General features: G+C 39.0%; 1 protein-coding gene across 1 annotated transcript in view; it reads right to left on the bottom strand.

Annotated features, from left to right (window-relative positions):
- Nucleotides 1-2922: 2922 nt before the first annotated feature.
- Nucleotides 2923-14147, bottom strand: part of RNF150 (ring finger protein 150) — a 425483-nt gene continuing 414258 nt past the window's right edge. The window contains exon 7 of the mRNA XM_006872214.1: nucleotides 2923-3041. Coding sequence (XP_006872276.1) covers nucleotides 2923-3041 — 119 coding nt within the window. The remainder of the gene's footprint in view (nucleotides 3042-14147) is intronic.

Raw genomic sequence — 14147 nt, 5'->3', positions numbered from 1 at the left:
TTGAAAGTACCACATAGTGCTAGAAGAACAAAAACATCTGTCTTGGGAAAAGTACAGGCAGAATACTCGTTAGAATTTAGAGTAGTAAGACTGTACTTTGGACATGTCAGAAGGGGCTAGTCCCTGGAGAATGGCATCATGCTTGGAAAAGTGGAGGGTCAGTGAAAAACAGGAAGACCACCCAACAAGATGGTAGTAACAATGGGCTCAGACATGACAACAATTGTGAGGGTGGTTCAGGGCTGGGCAGTGTTATGTTCTGTTGGGTGTAGGGTGGCTATGAGGTGGAACCAATTCATCAGCACCTAACAGCATCACCCAAACTCTGTAACTAAAGTTTTAAAACAAAATAAGGCAAAATAACATCTAATTGGTCTAACAGCTCACTCATTTTGATAGTCATTCTCAACATCATTACTGTTGCTGTTAAGTGCCATTCAGTCGGTTCTAACCCAAAGCGACCCTGTATAGGGTTTCCAAGGAGCAGCTGGAGAGCCAAATCTCAAAGGCAAGGCTGTTATATGTCACAGGTTAAGTAACTCTGCCTCTCCAAGCTATGCATCTGCTAATGTCATCATTATCTGCAAAACAATGGTTTGTCAACAACATCCAGAGGGACCATTGTGAGTCATCATGTTAAACGCCTTAACTTTAAATGAAGAAACTGAGGCCTCACCATGTGCAGCCCACAGAGGCTTCCTCTGATTCCTGGCTCCCAGCTCTTGTCCCCCCTCTCTACTTGCTCTTCCACTTGTAGACATTGCATTTCCTTACAGGTAGTGCTGAACTCCTACAGAGATGTGACATTGTGAAGGTGGTAATCATTTTCTTTGCTTTGCTGCTTCAAATAGGAATTTTTAAAGGTGACAAAAAACAGCAAGCATTGGTCCTCTTTGACCTATACTCCATGTTGCAGCAGAGAGCAAGTTTTACAGCAGAACGAATCCTGTTTTTGAATGAGTATCAGTGTAACGTAGCATAGTGGTTATGAATTGGGCTGCTAATCTCACAGTCAGCAGTTCAAAACTACCAGCTGTTCCACAGGAGAAAGATGAGGCTTTCTGCTCCCTTAAAGATTTATAGCCTCGGAAACCCTGTACAGGGTTTATGAGTCCGAAACCAACTCCACGTAACCACCACCACCACCATCAGTGTAACAATGAGGTGTGAAAACCCTCAGCAAACATGTAAATAAGATTCGGTGTGAAGAGCTTGTGTTCACTGGAACCCAAGCAGTGAGCGAGCAGACCTTTGCCAACTTCTAGCAGATGATGAGGTGATTCTTCTAGATTGTTCAGAAGCACTCCCCACTACTTGGCAAGGCAAAGGAAACTCATCTCTGCACTGGGATAGTCGAATGTATTACAAAATTGCCCACTGAAAAAATAGCACATCTCTGTCATATTTAGAAAACAAGAATACATACAGAAACAGTAAAAACATTGATAGGTTTTGTATTCATTTGCTACCTCTTTTCCTTTCCCTCTTATATAGTTTCTCTCAGTATAGACTTGATTTAACTAATTCTGAGGATTTACTTCTCGGATCAAATGATTTATAAAATTACCCACTTGATATCTAAACACACTCAAGGAGTCCTGGAAAGAAATCTGCAAAGAATTCACCTAAATCTTTCTATGTGGTCTGGTGTAGTGTAACGGATGTATATTAGAATTACAGTGAAACCCAGGTAGTGACTGCAGCCACCCTGTGTTTGTCACTGAGCTCAAAGATGATTGGATGTTTTTGAAATACTCCACCTCCTATAAAACCCACTCAGGGAGGTGACAAGACTCATATTCTAGTCTCCGGGGGAGAACCAATGCAATAGTCCTTTTGCTTTGGATGGGAAGAATATGTGATATCTGGTTTTAAAGCATTCATTGTATGGTGCAAACTGTTATGTTAACTGAAAGGTTGGAGGTTTGCATCTACCCAGAGGTCCTTGTAAAAAGGCCTGGTGATCAATTTCCCACAAATCAACCATTGAAAACTCTGTGGAGTAGTTCTACACTGACTCACATGAGGCTGCCAAGAGTGGAAACTGACAACTGATGGTGGTTTTAAACCTAGGCTTGTCAACCCAGTTACAAACTCTACATTAAAATACCATAGAGGGGATTTCTGAGTTCAGACTTCCAGCCCAAACCTGCAAGACTCAGATGAACTGAAGTACCTCCTCTGAGGGCTCCCATCTCTTGTCATACCGGCTCTTCACAGAACTTGGTAAGTGGAAGCAAGTGTGATGTAACTTAAAATAATGAGCAGTGGCCTCTGCAGGTTCAGAGCTTAGTGGTAGGGTCTCTGGTAGCTTGGATTTTCAAATTTCACTTAAAATAATTTAGATTCTTTATAAAAGTTGGCTTTAGATTGTTTCTGGGTGCTGAGGCACGTCCAAAGCCATACACATTTCACGCTGAAAGGCTATGATGATCTTCAATCTAGGAGATGGACTACAAACTCATGATAGCAGGAACTATAAAACAACAACACAGACTGAACAACAAGAAAGGAGTGGATGTAAAATAACTACAAATAGTCTTTAAAAAGAAACTGCCAAAGAAATCAAACACCATTTCAAACAATAAGACGTGGACAAAAGTGACATGAAACTAAGAAACCCTAGTGGTGTCCTTTCAGTCACTGTTTTAGGAGTTTCTGAAGTAAATGTCTACAAGGACATTGGAGGAAAAAATCAACTTTCAGCTTCCAAGCTGCCAAGGCCATGGACTGTTGTGGAGATGGAGAAACTGCAACCTGGTTCATGTGACTTTGGATATTGCTTTTCGTTACCCTTCTTGAATGGAGTACCCTGGAGTTGCCAAGGTGTTCAGGAGCTGCGAGTGCCTGGTCCAAGTCCTGGAGCACTCCTCCCCTTCTTCTCCTCGGGTCCTACCATCCCCTTGGTCTATACTCGCCATTTCAAGACTTCACCTCTTCACAGTCTTGGTCAGTGGAAAGTTCTACATCAGACAGTCCAACCTCCATTGCCATAATCAGTGAGATGTCAGAATCACTGCTTACAGCCGGCTCCTGTTCACCTGGGAGAAGGAAGTGAAGTTCATGGTCAACAGTAAGCTCTGCCATTGGATGTTGGTTATTTTAATACAATTGCCTCAAATATTTTCTTTAAATGCTGAGAGAAAGCCTTAGAAAAAGAGGCTATCTTGTCAGAATTCTAGTTAGAGTCTCATCTCACACTATGCCCCAAAATAAATTCTAAATGGGTCAACGCATTAAAGGTAAAAAAATAAAACTGTAATAAAGCTAGGATAAAATATACCCCCCTAAGAGGTCCCTGAAGTCCTGGTGTGGCACTGTGGGTTAATGCGCCAGACTGCATAGCCGTTTGAACTGCAAAGGTCAGTGGTTCAAGCTTACCAGCTGCTCCTCGGAAACCCTATACAGGGTTGCTATGGGTCGGAACCGACTTGATGGCACTTAACAACAACAACAAAGGGGTCCCTGGATGGTACAAATGGTTAGGCATTCAGCTACTAACCCAAAGGTTAGCAGCCCAAAGGTGCCTTGGAAGACAGGCATGGTGATGTGCTTCTGAAAGGTCATGGCCTTGGAAACCCAATGGAGCAGTTCCACTCTACACATGGGGTCACCGTGAGTTGGAATCATCTTAACAACAACTAATAACAAACCACAAGTATACTTCTAACTAGGGAAATATGTACCTAATATATTTAATTAGGGAAGACAGTCAATGTAGAAAAACAATTGAGCAGTTCATAGAAGATTGGAAAGTATATATAATATTTTAAAATGTTAAAAAAAAGATAAAATAATAATTCACATAACAAATGGGAAGTTTATTTTAAAAGTTCACATTCTAATTATTGTGTTCTTAATGTATAAAGAGATTTAAAATGAATAAGGAAAAACTAACAGTCTAATAGAAAAATGAGCAAAGATTAACTTTGTATAATTAACAGGAGAACATAAGTGACAGTTGAAATATGATATAAATAAGAGACTAATCTTTGTCTATGAAATCTTCACTCTGTAAAAGATGTTACCATTGAGAATACTTTGATATATTGCATGTAGAACTGTGAAATTTTCACCTGTTAAGGTCAGTTTGAACTGCAAGGTCAGTGGTTCAAGTCCACCATCCACTCCTTGTCTCTGTATGATAAGCTCTAGACTACAGACCACAAGGTAAGAGATTGGAATCCACTAGCTGATCCATAGAAGAAATATGAGGCTTTCTGCTCCTGCAAAGATTGAAAGCCTCAGAAACCGTATCCGGGTCATTACGAGTCTGAACTGACTCAATGGCACTAAAGAATAATAACAATTTCATTTCTAGAATGTATTATAGAGAAATAATCAGAGACACAAAAATAATCATTTAGGCATTACATCTAGTAGCTAACATTGCAAGTAAGTTAAAGACTAACAGTAGAGAATGGTTGAATAAATTATGACATTTCTAAAGGACAGTCTTCTTGTTACAGATATTAAAGTGGCATTTCCAAAGAAGTTGACATTACATTAAAAAATGCTCACAGTACACTATTAAGCAAAACCAGAAGCATCCAAAGCTTTATATGTAGTGAGATGTACAGAGAAAGTTAACTAAAAGTAAAGACACCAAACGGTTACTAAGAATTTTCTTTAGTTGCTGCTCCATGTTTAAGGCAAATTGCTGTTGTTGTTAAGCGTGTTTGAGTTGGTTCTGACTCATGGCAACTCTATAGGGTTCCTGAGGCTTTAAATCTTTGCAGGAGCAGAAAGTCTCATATTTCTTCTGTGGAGCAGCTAGTGAACTCCAACCTCCTCCCTGTTCCGTAGTCTAGTGCTTATCATACAGAGCCACTGCACGCCCATATAGGTGAGAGCAAGGCAGAATATCTCTCCTCGAGGAGTCTGGTATGGCAGATAAAACATTAAGTAGGTGATTGCAGCACAATGGGATAAGCACAATGATCGAAGGTGTACCAAGTATAATAGGAAAATATGGCAAGAGGGCTACGTAAACATTTGCAGAGTCAAACACTTCTTCCCATGGAGGGTGATATCTAAACTGAGGATAATTTGTACTTTATGAAGTTGAATAAGAATAAAGAATATATATATTTTTAAGTTTTTATTGTGAATTATATGGGTTTACATGGGAGAACATCAGTTTTACATTTATCCTATTATAATTAATTACATTGCAATGGTTACAATCCCCTCCATGTATCATCAAATAACCAAAGGATACACCCCACAGGCCCGCCTCCCCAGCGATCAGCACACAGCCCCTCTTCCTTCCTGAGTCTAGTGTCCCCAGCTGCTCCATTTGTCCACATCATTATCTCTGTCTCCATCCCTGGCATCACTGCCTCTCTGGGTAGGGTCACACTCTCCGTTCTTCTTGCTTGATGGTCCCAGGGACCTCGGCTCCTGGGCTGCAAAATCAATCACTCTCCTTCTTTTGTCAAAAAAACAAATCTACCTCTACATTTCAAACCCTCACAGTCAGTCCTGATGGCAATTATTCACTATTATACCACAAGAGTCTTATCCCCATTTCCTTTTGCCAGCCTGATCCCAACAGATTAGAAATCATTCAGTGGAGGTTCTAACTACCCGTGCCCCGTCTGGAACTAGGCTCCCTCTTGAAAGTTTGTAAGCCAGTCATTTCTTGCCTTTATAGCTACCCCTCCCCCCATTTTGAGTAGCCAATGTCTAAGTTGACCATCCCTGTCAACCCTGTGTACCAAAGGTGATGGGAGTAATCCTTACTGTAAAGATTTTTTCCCTTTTTTGAGCTACTACATCCATACGTACAGGTAAAATTAATCAAATTGTAGTGGGTTACTTTTTTTTTTTTTTAAATTCCCTCTTCTTTCTTCTTCTAGTCGAGTTCTGATCATCCAGCCATTGAAGCCAGGTCAAGTGGGAACTATCTGCAAGTATGGGTGTTCTTGGGCACCTCCCCTCACTTCATATCAGCTGGATGCTTCACTCTCTGTTCTAGTCCTCTGTGGCCATGTTACTGCCTCTGGGCCCAGGAGTCCTCGGGTCTTGCTGTACTGCTGGCCATCCAGGTTTCTACCTGGGTTCACAGGAGTCTGTTGAATGTGGTGAGACTTAGCTCCCAACTTCATTGCAGTTTTCTCCCCATCTTCCCCTTATTGGTGACCAACGTGGTCGGTCACCAGCCAGACTACATGTCTCCTTGTGTATTCCCTTTGAGTCTTAATCTTGGAAGGGAGTTTGCTTTGAGGGGACCCAACCACTTGCCTTGATGGCTCCCAGGCAAACAGCTTACTTGTTCTTGTAGTAATCAATCATACTGCCATTGTTGTTTGTAATTTTTCATGCTGGTCTTTCTTCACAAAGTTTATTCTATTCTTCTAGCCACTGCAGGCTGGTCTACTCGTCCTTTCCAGTGGAAATTTCCCACCTCAGATGATTCTGGATGGGGTTCTAGTTTCCACCTATGGTTTTATGCAATGCAAAAGCTCCACAGGAGGTCTCTTTCACTGGGCATCTTACAGCCTCCTTTAAAGTATTCCAATCAGTTATGGGCTGAAGATGGACTTACAAGCTTTCTATTGTGATGTTTCTGAATATTCCTCCCCCGACACTGTCAAGTGTCTATTTCACAATGGTAAGCAAGGGAAACCAAGATTCAAAAGACAGCCAAGCATCTTAACATTTTTCTCCTCTTTTACCCTATCAAAACCATGCCTCAATCCCTGTATCCCAAAGCCCTGTTGTTCCAAGGTTGTGCACATATCATCATTTACCTCTGTTCCACTTAGCCCATGCAAACCTGCCTAATTGTTCTCCCACCAGCCTCCTCCACCTTCTTGTGTATTGCCCGCTCCCCCCCGCCACACACAGCACCCAAGCTTTCCTGTATCTATTCCCTACCCTGTGCTCTATCTTCCCTTTCCTCCACCCCCTCCTCTCATCCCATACATCCAAGTGATCAGCAATTATACATATATATAGTTTTTTTTTTTTCCCCTTTTGGGTGGGTTCAAGAATAAAGAATATTTTAAGTGACAACTATAGCTTGTAAAGATGCTTAGATGTGAACAAAAAAACCTAGGTGGACGACAGATTGAATGTCAACAAAACTCGGATATAGAGTCAAGGTAGGGAAGATAAGCAACTCAGGCTGCATAAAAGCAGCTTTAACATCAAAAGGTCTTGTATACTTCTATGTCCTTCAGAAGAAACATACAACTAAAAGACCAGCAAAATGTCAAGTACTAAAAATAATGATTAAGTACTTATGCAGGTTTGTTTTTTCTTTTTTGAATATGTATGATTTTTTGAAAGTATATGAGTTTTCTGAAGAGCAGTAGATGCTTAAGATTTTAAAAAGAGGTAAATTAAGAGAACTAACAGTTATGGCCTTAAGAATCAGTGTTAGAAAAATGGTATGTATGTTAAACAAAGAAATACTTAACCTTGAGATTGAGCACTAATACATTTTTCTAGATTCATAAGTGCATAAAGTTCATAGTTATGTATACAGATCAAAAGCTAGAATAAATATTTGGAGTCAGCTGTGTCCTGCACACATAGCTCGAGGCAAGAGTGAATTCAAATCAATCAAAACAAGAAAGATTCGTACAAAATAGCTCAATTTCTATGCTATCAAACTCCAGAAACATATAAGTATTTGAAAATAATAACATTGAAAACACATTCAATAAAGCTCGTTATTTAGAAAAAAAAAATGAAATTGGATCCCTGCCTTGCACTTTACAACAAATTACATCCTATCTAGATTAGCTGAAGCCATATACATATACACATATGCAGACCTGCTGTTCAAACTTACCTGTGGTCCTGGACATTATCCTGCAGTGCCACATCAGGACTCCTAGGTGTATATATGCACATATTTATATATATGATGTACATATATGTATAATATACAGGCACATTTTATTGCAGTTCACTTTGCAATAGCTTGTGTTTTTTACAAATTGAAACTTTGTGACAACTCTGTGTTGAGAAAGTCTATCAGTGGGAGTTTTCCAACAGCTTGTGCTCAATTGGTGTTACATTTTAATAATTCTCACAATATTTCAAATTTTCATGTTATTGAATACTTGACAACAGTATGGTTTAAACAAAACTTTTATATGCACTTGGTGGTGGCTGTGTGCCATGGAGTCGGTTCCGACTCATAGCGACTCTGTACAGGGTTTCTGAGTCTGTAAATCTTTATGGGAACAGAATGCCTCATCTTTCTACAGACAGCTGGTAGTTTCAAACTGCTGACCTTGAGGTTTTGCAGCCCGATTTGTAACTGCTATGCTACCAGAGCTCCACTTTATATGTAGTTGGGAAACAAAAAATTCATGCGACTCTCTTGATTGTGAAATTCACTTTACTGAGGTGATCTGGAACCAAATCCACAATATTTCCGTGGTGTATCAGTGTACAGAAGATGTATATACATACATACATACATACATACATACACACACATACATATATGTATATATGTTGTTGTTGCTGTTAAGTGTTGTTGAGTTGGTACTGACCCATAGCAACCCTGTATAGGGTTTTCAAGGAGCTGCTGGTGAGTTTGAATGACCAACCCTGTGGTTCAAACCAACATTGCAGTCCAGCACATTAACCCACAGTGCCACACCAGGAATCCATATATATACATATATTGTTAAGTACCATCGAGTTGGTTCCAACTCTTAGTGATCCTGTATAGGGTTTCTGAGGAGCAGCTGGTGGGTTTGAACTGCTGACCTTGTGGTTCACAGTCTAGTGCTCTTTGAGGGCCACAGTCTAGTGCTCAAAGAGCCAGAGTGCTCTTTGAGGGCCAAGATGACCAAACTTCATCTCTCATATTTCGGGCATATTGTCAGGAGGGACCAGTTGCTGGAGAAGGATATCATGCTTGGTAAGGTGGAGGGTCAAAGAAAAAAAGGAAGACCCCAGAGAGATGGATTGATCAAGTGGCAGCATCAATGGACTCAAGAATGTCAACAGTAGTGAGGTTGGCCCAGGATTGGGCAGTGTTTCATTCTGCTGTGCATAAGGTCACTATGAGTCAGCACTGACTCAATGGTACCTAACAACAACAATATACACATTTCATACATGATATATATTTTTTATTATATAATATTCACTATTTTTACTTAGTGCTCCATTTAACCATCACTTTTATAATAAGAACAAAATATAATACTTAGAATTATACTTATGAGAAGTAGGGACTTACTTTACTTTGGGAAATTTACATTCTAGAATCAGAAATTACTACTAAAAACATGTTATTTGCATAGTTGGCTTTTTTCTTTAGAGCTAAAGTGTATAAAACATTATCAGTGGTCATGAAAATGGTGCAGAACTAGGTTTTCATTTTCATTTCATTCTTTTATATATAAAGATTCTCATGAGTCAAATCCCACTCAGTGGCAACTAACAAAACTAGTTTTTATAATCCATACATATACATGTCTATGCTAATTTAGCAAGTACCTCATTCTTGGGCGTTCTCAAAACGCAGTTGTTTGATAGAATTGCTACTGAGCAACAAAGTTGTAAGGGTTTTATATTTTTATTTTCCCTCAACTCTTCACTTACAAATATTATTCTTGATCAAAAAAGAAAACCTGCTTATTGCATAGTCAGTAACAGTATGCATCCGTGCTAGATTTCATTAAATGGAAATTTAATGAACACTGAAATTCCCTTATTCATGGAGATTTTTTTTTTTTAAATGAGGGCTATATTCTATAGGGATAAAGAACCCTGGTGGTGTAGTGGGTTATGAGTCAGACTGCTAACTGCAATATCAATAGAAAGATGGGGCTTTCTGCTCCCGGAAAGATTTACAGCCTCAGAAATCCTATACAGGGTTTTTATGAATAGGGAACCAACTCAACAGCACACAACCACCATCCTAGGGAGTTTAATCTCCTTTTCTTAATTTCTGTGTACATGATGGCCCATCAACTAATTCAGTTCATAAGAAGACAAACATTTCAGTTCACAGTTAAATTGAAAGTTGACAAAAAGCTAATAATGGAGTGCTTTTTGTGAGTTTTGTAGGAAAACAAAAGAGAAAAGGAAGCCCAGATAGTGAGTTGACCCAGTGGTTAGTTCTAGTTCTAGGGAGAGAGCTGTTTGCTCCCCAGAGTGGCAGCTTCGCACTTTCACTCCTGGCTTTTTAGCCACCAGCCTCAGCAGATTTCCTGGATTCATTCTCACCTTGGTGTTTTCTAAATGGGAATGTGTTAATTGAAAGAAAAGGGGTCATAGGGGCTGTTGTAACTATGGGTTGCTGTATTCATGATGTTATTTTGGAAATTAAGACAGCACAGCTCAAATTGAGGGTGGATTCAAATCAATAGGAGAAATTTGCACCAAATAGTTTAGTTTTTATGAGGTAACATCACACCTACCTCATCTATTCATTTTCCATTTTAAAATTTCTGAAGGCATTGAAAGCTAGTGTTGTATGCTCTATATTTTAATTATGGAATCCTGATGTGGCGCTGTGGGTTAATGCACCAGGCTGCAAAGCCATTTGAACTGCAAGGTTAGCAGTTCAAGCTTACCAGCTGCTCCTTGGAAACCCTATACAGGGTCGCTATGCGTCAGAACTGACTTGACCTCAATTAACAACAGCAACATATTTTAATTAAATTTGATTTGTTCTGTAATCTTAAATAGATTTTTGTTTTACACTCAAAGCAGATGTTTACTTTATGGTGACAATACAATAAAACTATTGTCACTGAAACATTTAGAAGGCTCTCTGTTATAAGTAATGCTAACTCAAGATTGTAAAGTGTTAATAATATATTTTTTAATCGGATTTTGCTTCCTTCCCTGAAAAGAACTAATGTAAAACCAGTGTAAAAATACAATTGTTCCTTATCAAATTCTCATGATAATTCTCTGATGATGATGATGCTATCCATTTTAGAGATGGAAAGCATTCTTAATCCATTTGACACAATAGTATGATACCTAGTTGATATATTTCTTCTCTTAATTTCCATGCATTGAACAGACATTGAAAGATCTTAAACAAGAGTGATATGATTCAAGTAGTATTTAAAAGCTTACTTTTGCTGCTACAGGATTAATAGCTTGTTAGAGAACAGAAGGTGGAGGAAATTTAGTTAGGAAACTATTACAATGAAACAGATAAAACATGATGTTGGCTTGTTGTGGCAATATAGAAGAAGATAAGGACACATAATTGAAGAAATATTTAGAAAGAAACATCTATAGGAGATAGAATCATGCATTGAACAAAGGCAACAAATGAGAGGAACAGCAGCCACAAAACAGCAGAGATTCTAATATTTCTTGAGAGTTACCATCAGAAATTCAATTAATTTCACATGTTATATCCAAGATACCTGTAAGACATCCAGAGAAGGGATGTGGAGTTGGAAGTTACTTAGACGTTACATATTTGAGCTTGGAGTTTAGAGTAGAGGCAATGATTATTAATAACTCTGAAAAATACCAGCATATTAAACACTTTTTAAATCATGGGATTGGATGAAGTTCCTGAACCTGAGCAAGAGATTGTAGACTAAGAGCAGAATTTAAGGAATACCAAAACCTACAACCAAAGACTCCTACTGTTGGCTCCTGACAGGTTTTGTTTGGCACACCTGGTATTTTTTTTAAAACATAAATTAACATTTAACAAGCCAGGATATTTTACATAAAACTCTATATTTGTAGTTTATCTTGGCAAAAGATAGATTTGGCAACATATGCCTATGTCTCAGATGGAAATCATTGGTGGAGGCTGAGGAAGAGCTGCCCATTTAGGCCTAGGATAGTCTGTAGGGCATCATGGTGAGCTTCCTGGTTCACATGACCTGCCTGGCCTGTGTAGACATTTGATTTTGAAATTTCACATTTAGTGGAGCAAAGAACGATACGACATTAGGGTTCAAATGAGCCTGAAAAATGGCTAAGGTAATATGGGAAAAATGAGGAGAATATTGTCTTCATTGATTCATTTCCTCCTCCTTCCTTTTAAAAAAAATATCCTCCTTTGCTTTTTTTCCTCCTTTATAGGCATGAACTTACTACTGAAAATCCATATCCAAGATAATGAGATACTGTATTAGTGAATTGGTTGGGTGAATTTAAAGACTGACTCCTAGTAACTATATTTTCAAACTTGGCAAAATCTCTTATCATAGTGTTAAAGAGTAACAGATTAGATGGTGGGCAGAAAATTATTATAAATGTAGCTTGTTGTTAAGTGCCATTGAGTTGGTTCTGACTCATAGCGACCCTGTATACAGTTTCTGAGGAGGAGCTGTGGGTTTGAACAGTCAACCCGTGATTCACAGTCCAGTGCTGATCCTACAGTGCCACACCAGCTTGGTAATGTATTAAGTACTGCTTTAATATATTTCCACATTTAATTCTAAGTAGAAAACCACAGTTAACCAAAACTTTTTTAGTGGTGAGATTAAACCATTTAAAAAAAATTAAATCCAGTTAATAACATTTTAATATCTTTGGTTGAGCTCTTTTCTCCTTAATATAAGAGCCTAAACACTCACAGAATTCCATTTGTAAAATAGACATTGCCGCTGTAGTGGTGCTTTGAGTTTCATATGGCCCTGGATGACTTACAGTTCTTTCCAACCCTGAGAATATAAGATCAATCTCTTTTTGAGCATATCTGACCTGTCTTGGTTCAGGCTCCTTCTATTTTCCAGTGTACAGAATCCTTCCAAACATCTTAAACAAAGAGGAAGTAAACTCTAAATGCTCTCTGAACTGAAATTGAAATTCTGAGGTTATCTAGAGCTCAACTTTTGTATTTTACTAGCTAACAGTAATATTAATGGAGTCCTGGTGTGACACTGTTGGGTAATGCATTGGACCACAAGGTCGGTTTGAATTGCCAGGTGGGCGGTTCAAATTCATCAGCCGCTCTTCCAACTCGATAGGACTTAATAATAACAACAACAGTAATATTAATGTTTATGGGGTCCTTAGTGAATGCTATAGTCTATGCAAGTGCTTTAAGTACATTCTCTAATTTAATTTCACAATTAACCCATGACATTGAAAGTATTATTATTTCTATTTTCTGGTGATAAAACTAAGTCTTGTTATTGTTAGGTACCAGTGAGTTGAGACAGTTCTGACTCATAGTGACTCTGTATAGGGTTTCAGAGGAGCAGCTGGTGGGTTTGAACCACTGATATTGTGATTACGAGTCCAGTGTGTTACCCTACACTGCCACACCAGTTGATAAAAAAAACTTCCCCAGGTTACCTGGCAGTTAGTGTTGTAATCAGTACACAAATCCTGATTTTGAAATCCATGAACTTGATTGAAATTTAGATTTTAGAGATGAAAATTCTAACCTGAGGATCAGTGGACTTGGAACGAGGCTTCAGTTGCCTAAAATCACATATTGTGATAATTAAGGTTTTGTATCAACTGGAATTCTCAGTGGTTTAACAGTTGTTAGTTATCACCTTCATGATGAGATCTGATAGGATGCCATCACCCCCAGGATGTGATCTGAAGGGATCAGCTCTGATCTGATGTAAGTACCCTATGTGTTATAAATCCCCACATCTATGTGGCGCTGTGGAGTCCTGGAGTGATGCTGTGGGTTGATGCGTTGGACTTCAAAGTGTATTTGAACTGCAAGGTTGGGGTTTAAACCCTATAAAGGGTCCCTGTGGGTCGGAACCTACTCGACGGCACTTAACAACAACATGTGGCACTGTAGGGTAAGTACTCATTTATAAAGACAGTTTGAGCCACAAGATCGGTGGTTTAAACTTACCAGCTGCTCCTCAGAAACCCTATACAGGGTTGCTATGAGTCTGAACCAATTAGATGGTACTTAACAATAGCAACAACCATGATGTTAATAAGGCCACATGTAATCTACAGGATTAGGTTGTATCTTGAGTCAATCTGTTTTGAGATATAAAAGGAGAAAGAAGTAAGCAGAGCTCAAAGGGACCTACTACCACCTAGGAAGATGAGCCAGAAGTGGACTGCATCTTTTGGACCTGAGGATCCCTGCACTGGAAAGCTCCTAGATCCAGGGAAATGCTGAAAGGAGACAAGGACCGTACCCTGGAGCCAACCAAGAGAAAGCCTTCCCCTAGATTCAGCACTCTGAATTTGAACTTCTA

The sequence above is a fragment of the Chrysochloris asiatica genome, unplaced genomic scaffold (genome assembly GCF_000296735.1).
Source record: "Chrysochloris asiatica unplaced genomic scaffold, ChrAsi1.0 scaffold00187, whole genome shotgun sequence".
Classification (NCBI taxonomy): Eukaryota; Metazoa; Chordata; class Mammalia; order Afrosoricida; family Chrysochloridae; genus Chrysochloris; species Chrysochloris asiatica.
Note: the sequence above shows the minus strand (reverse complement) of the source record. Positions and strands in the feature narration are given on the sequence as shown.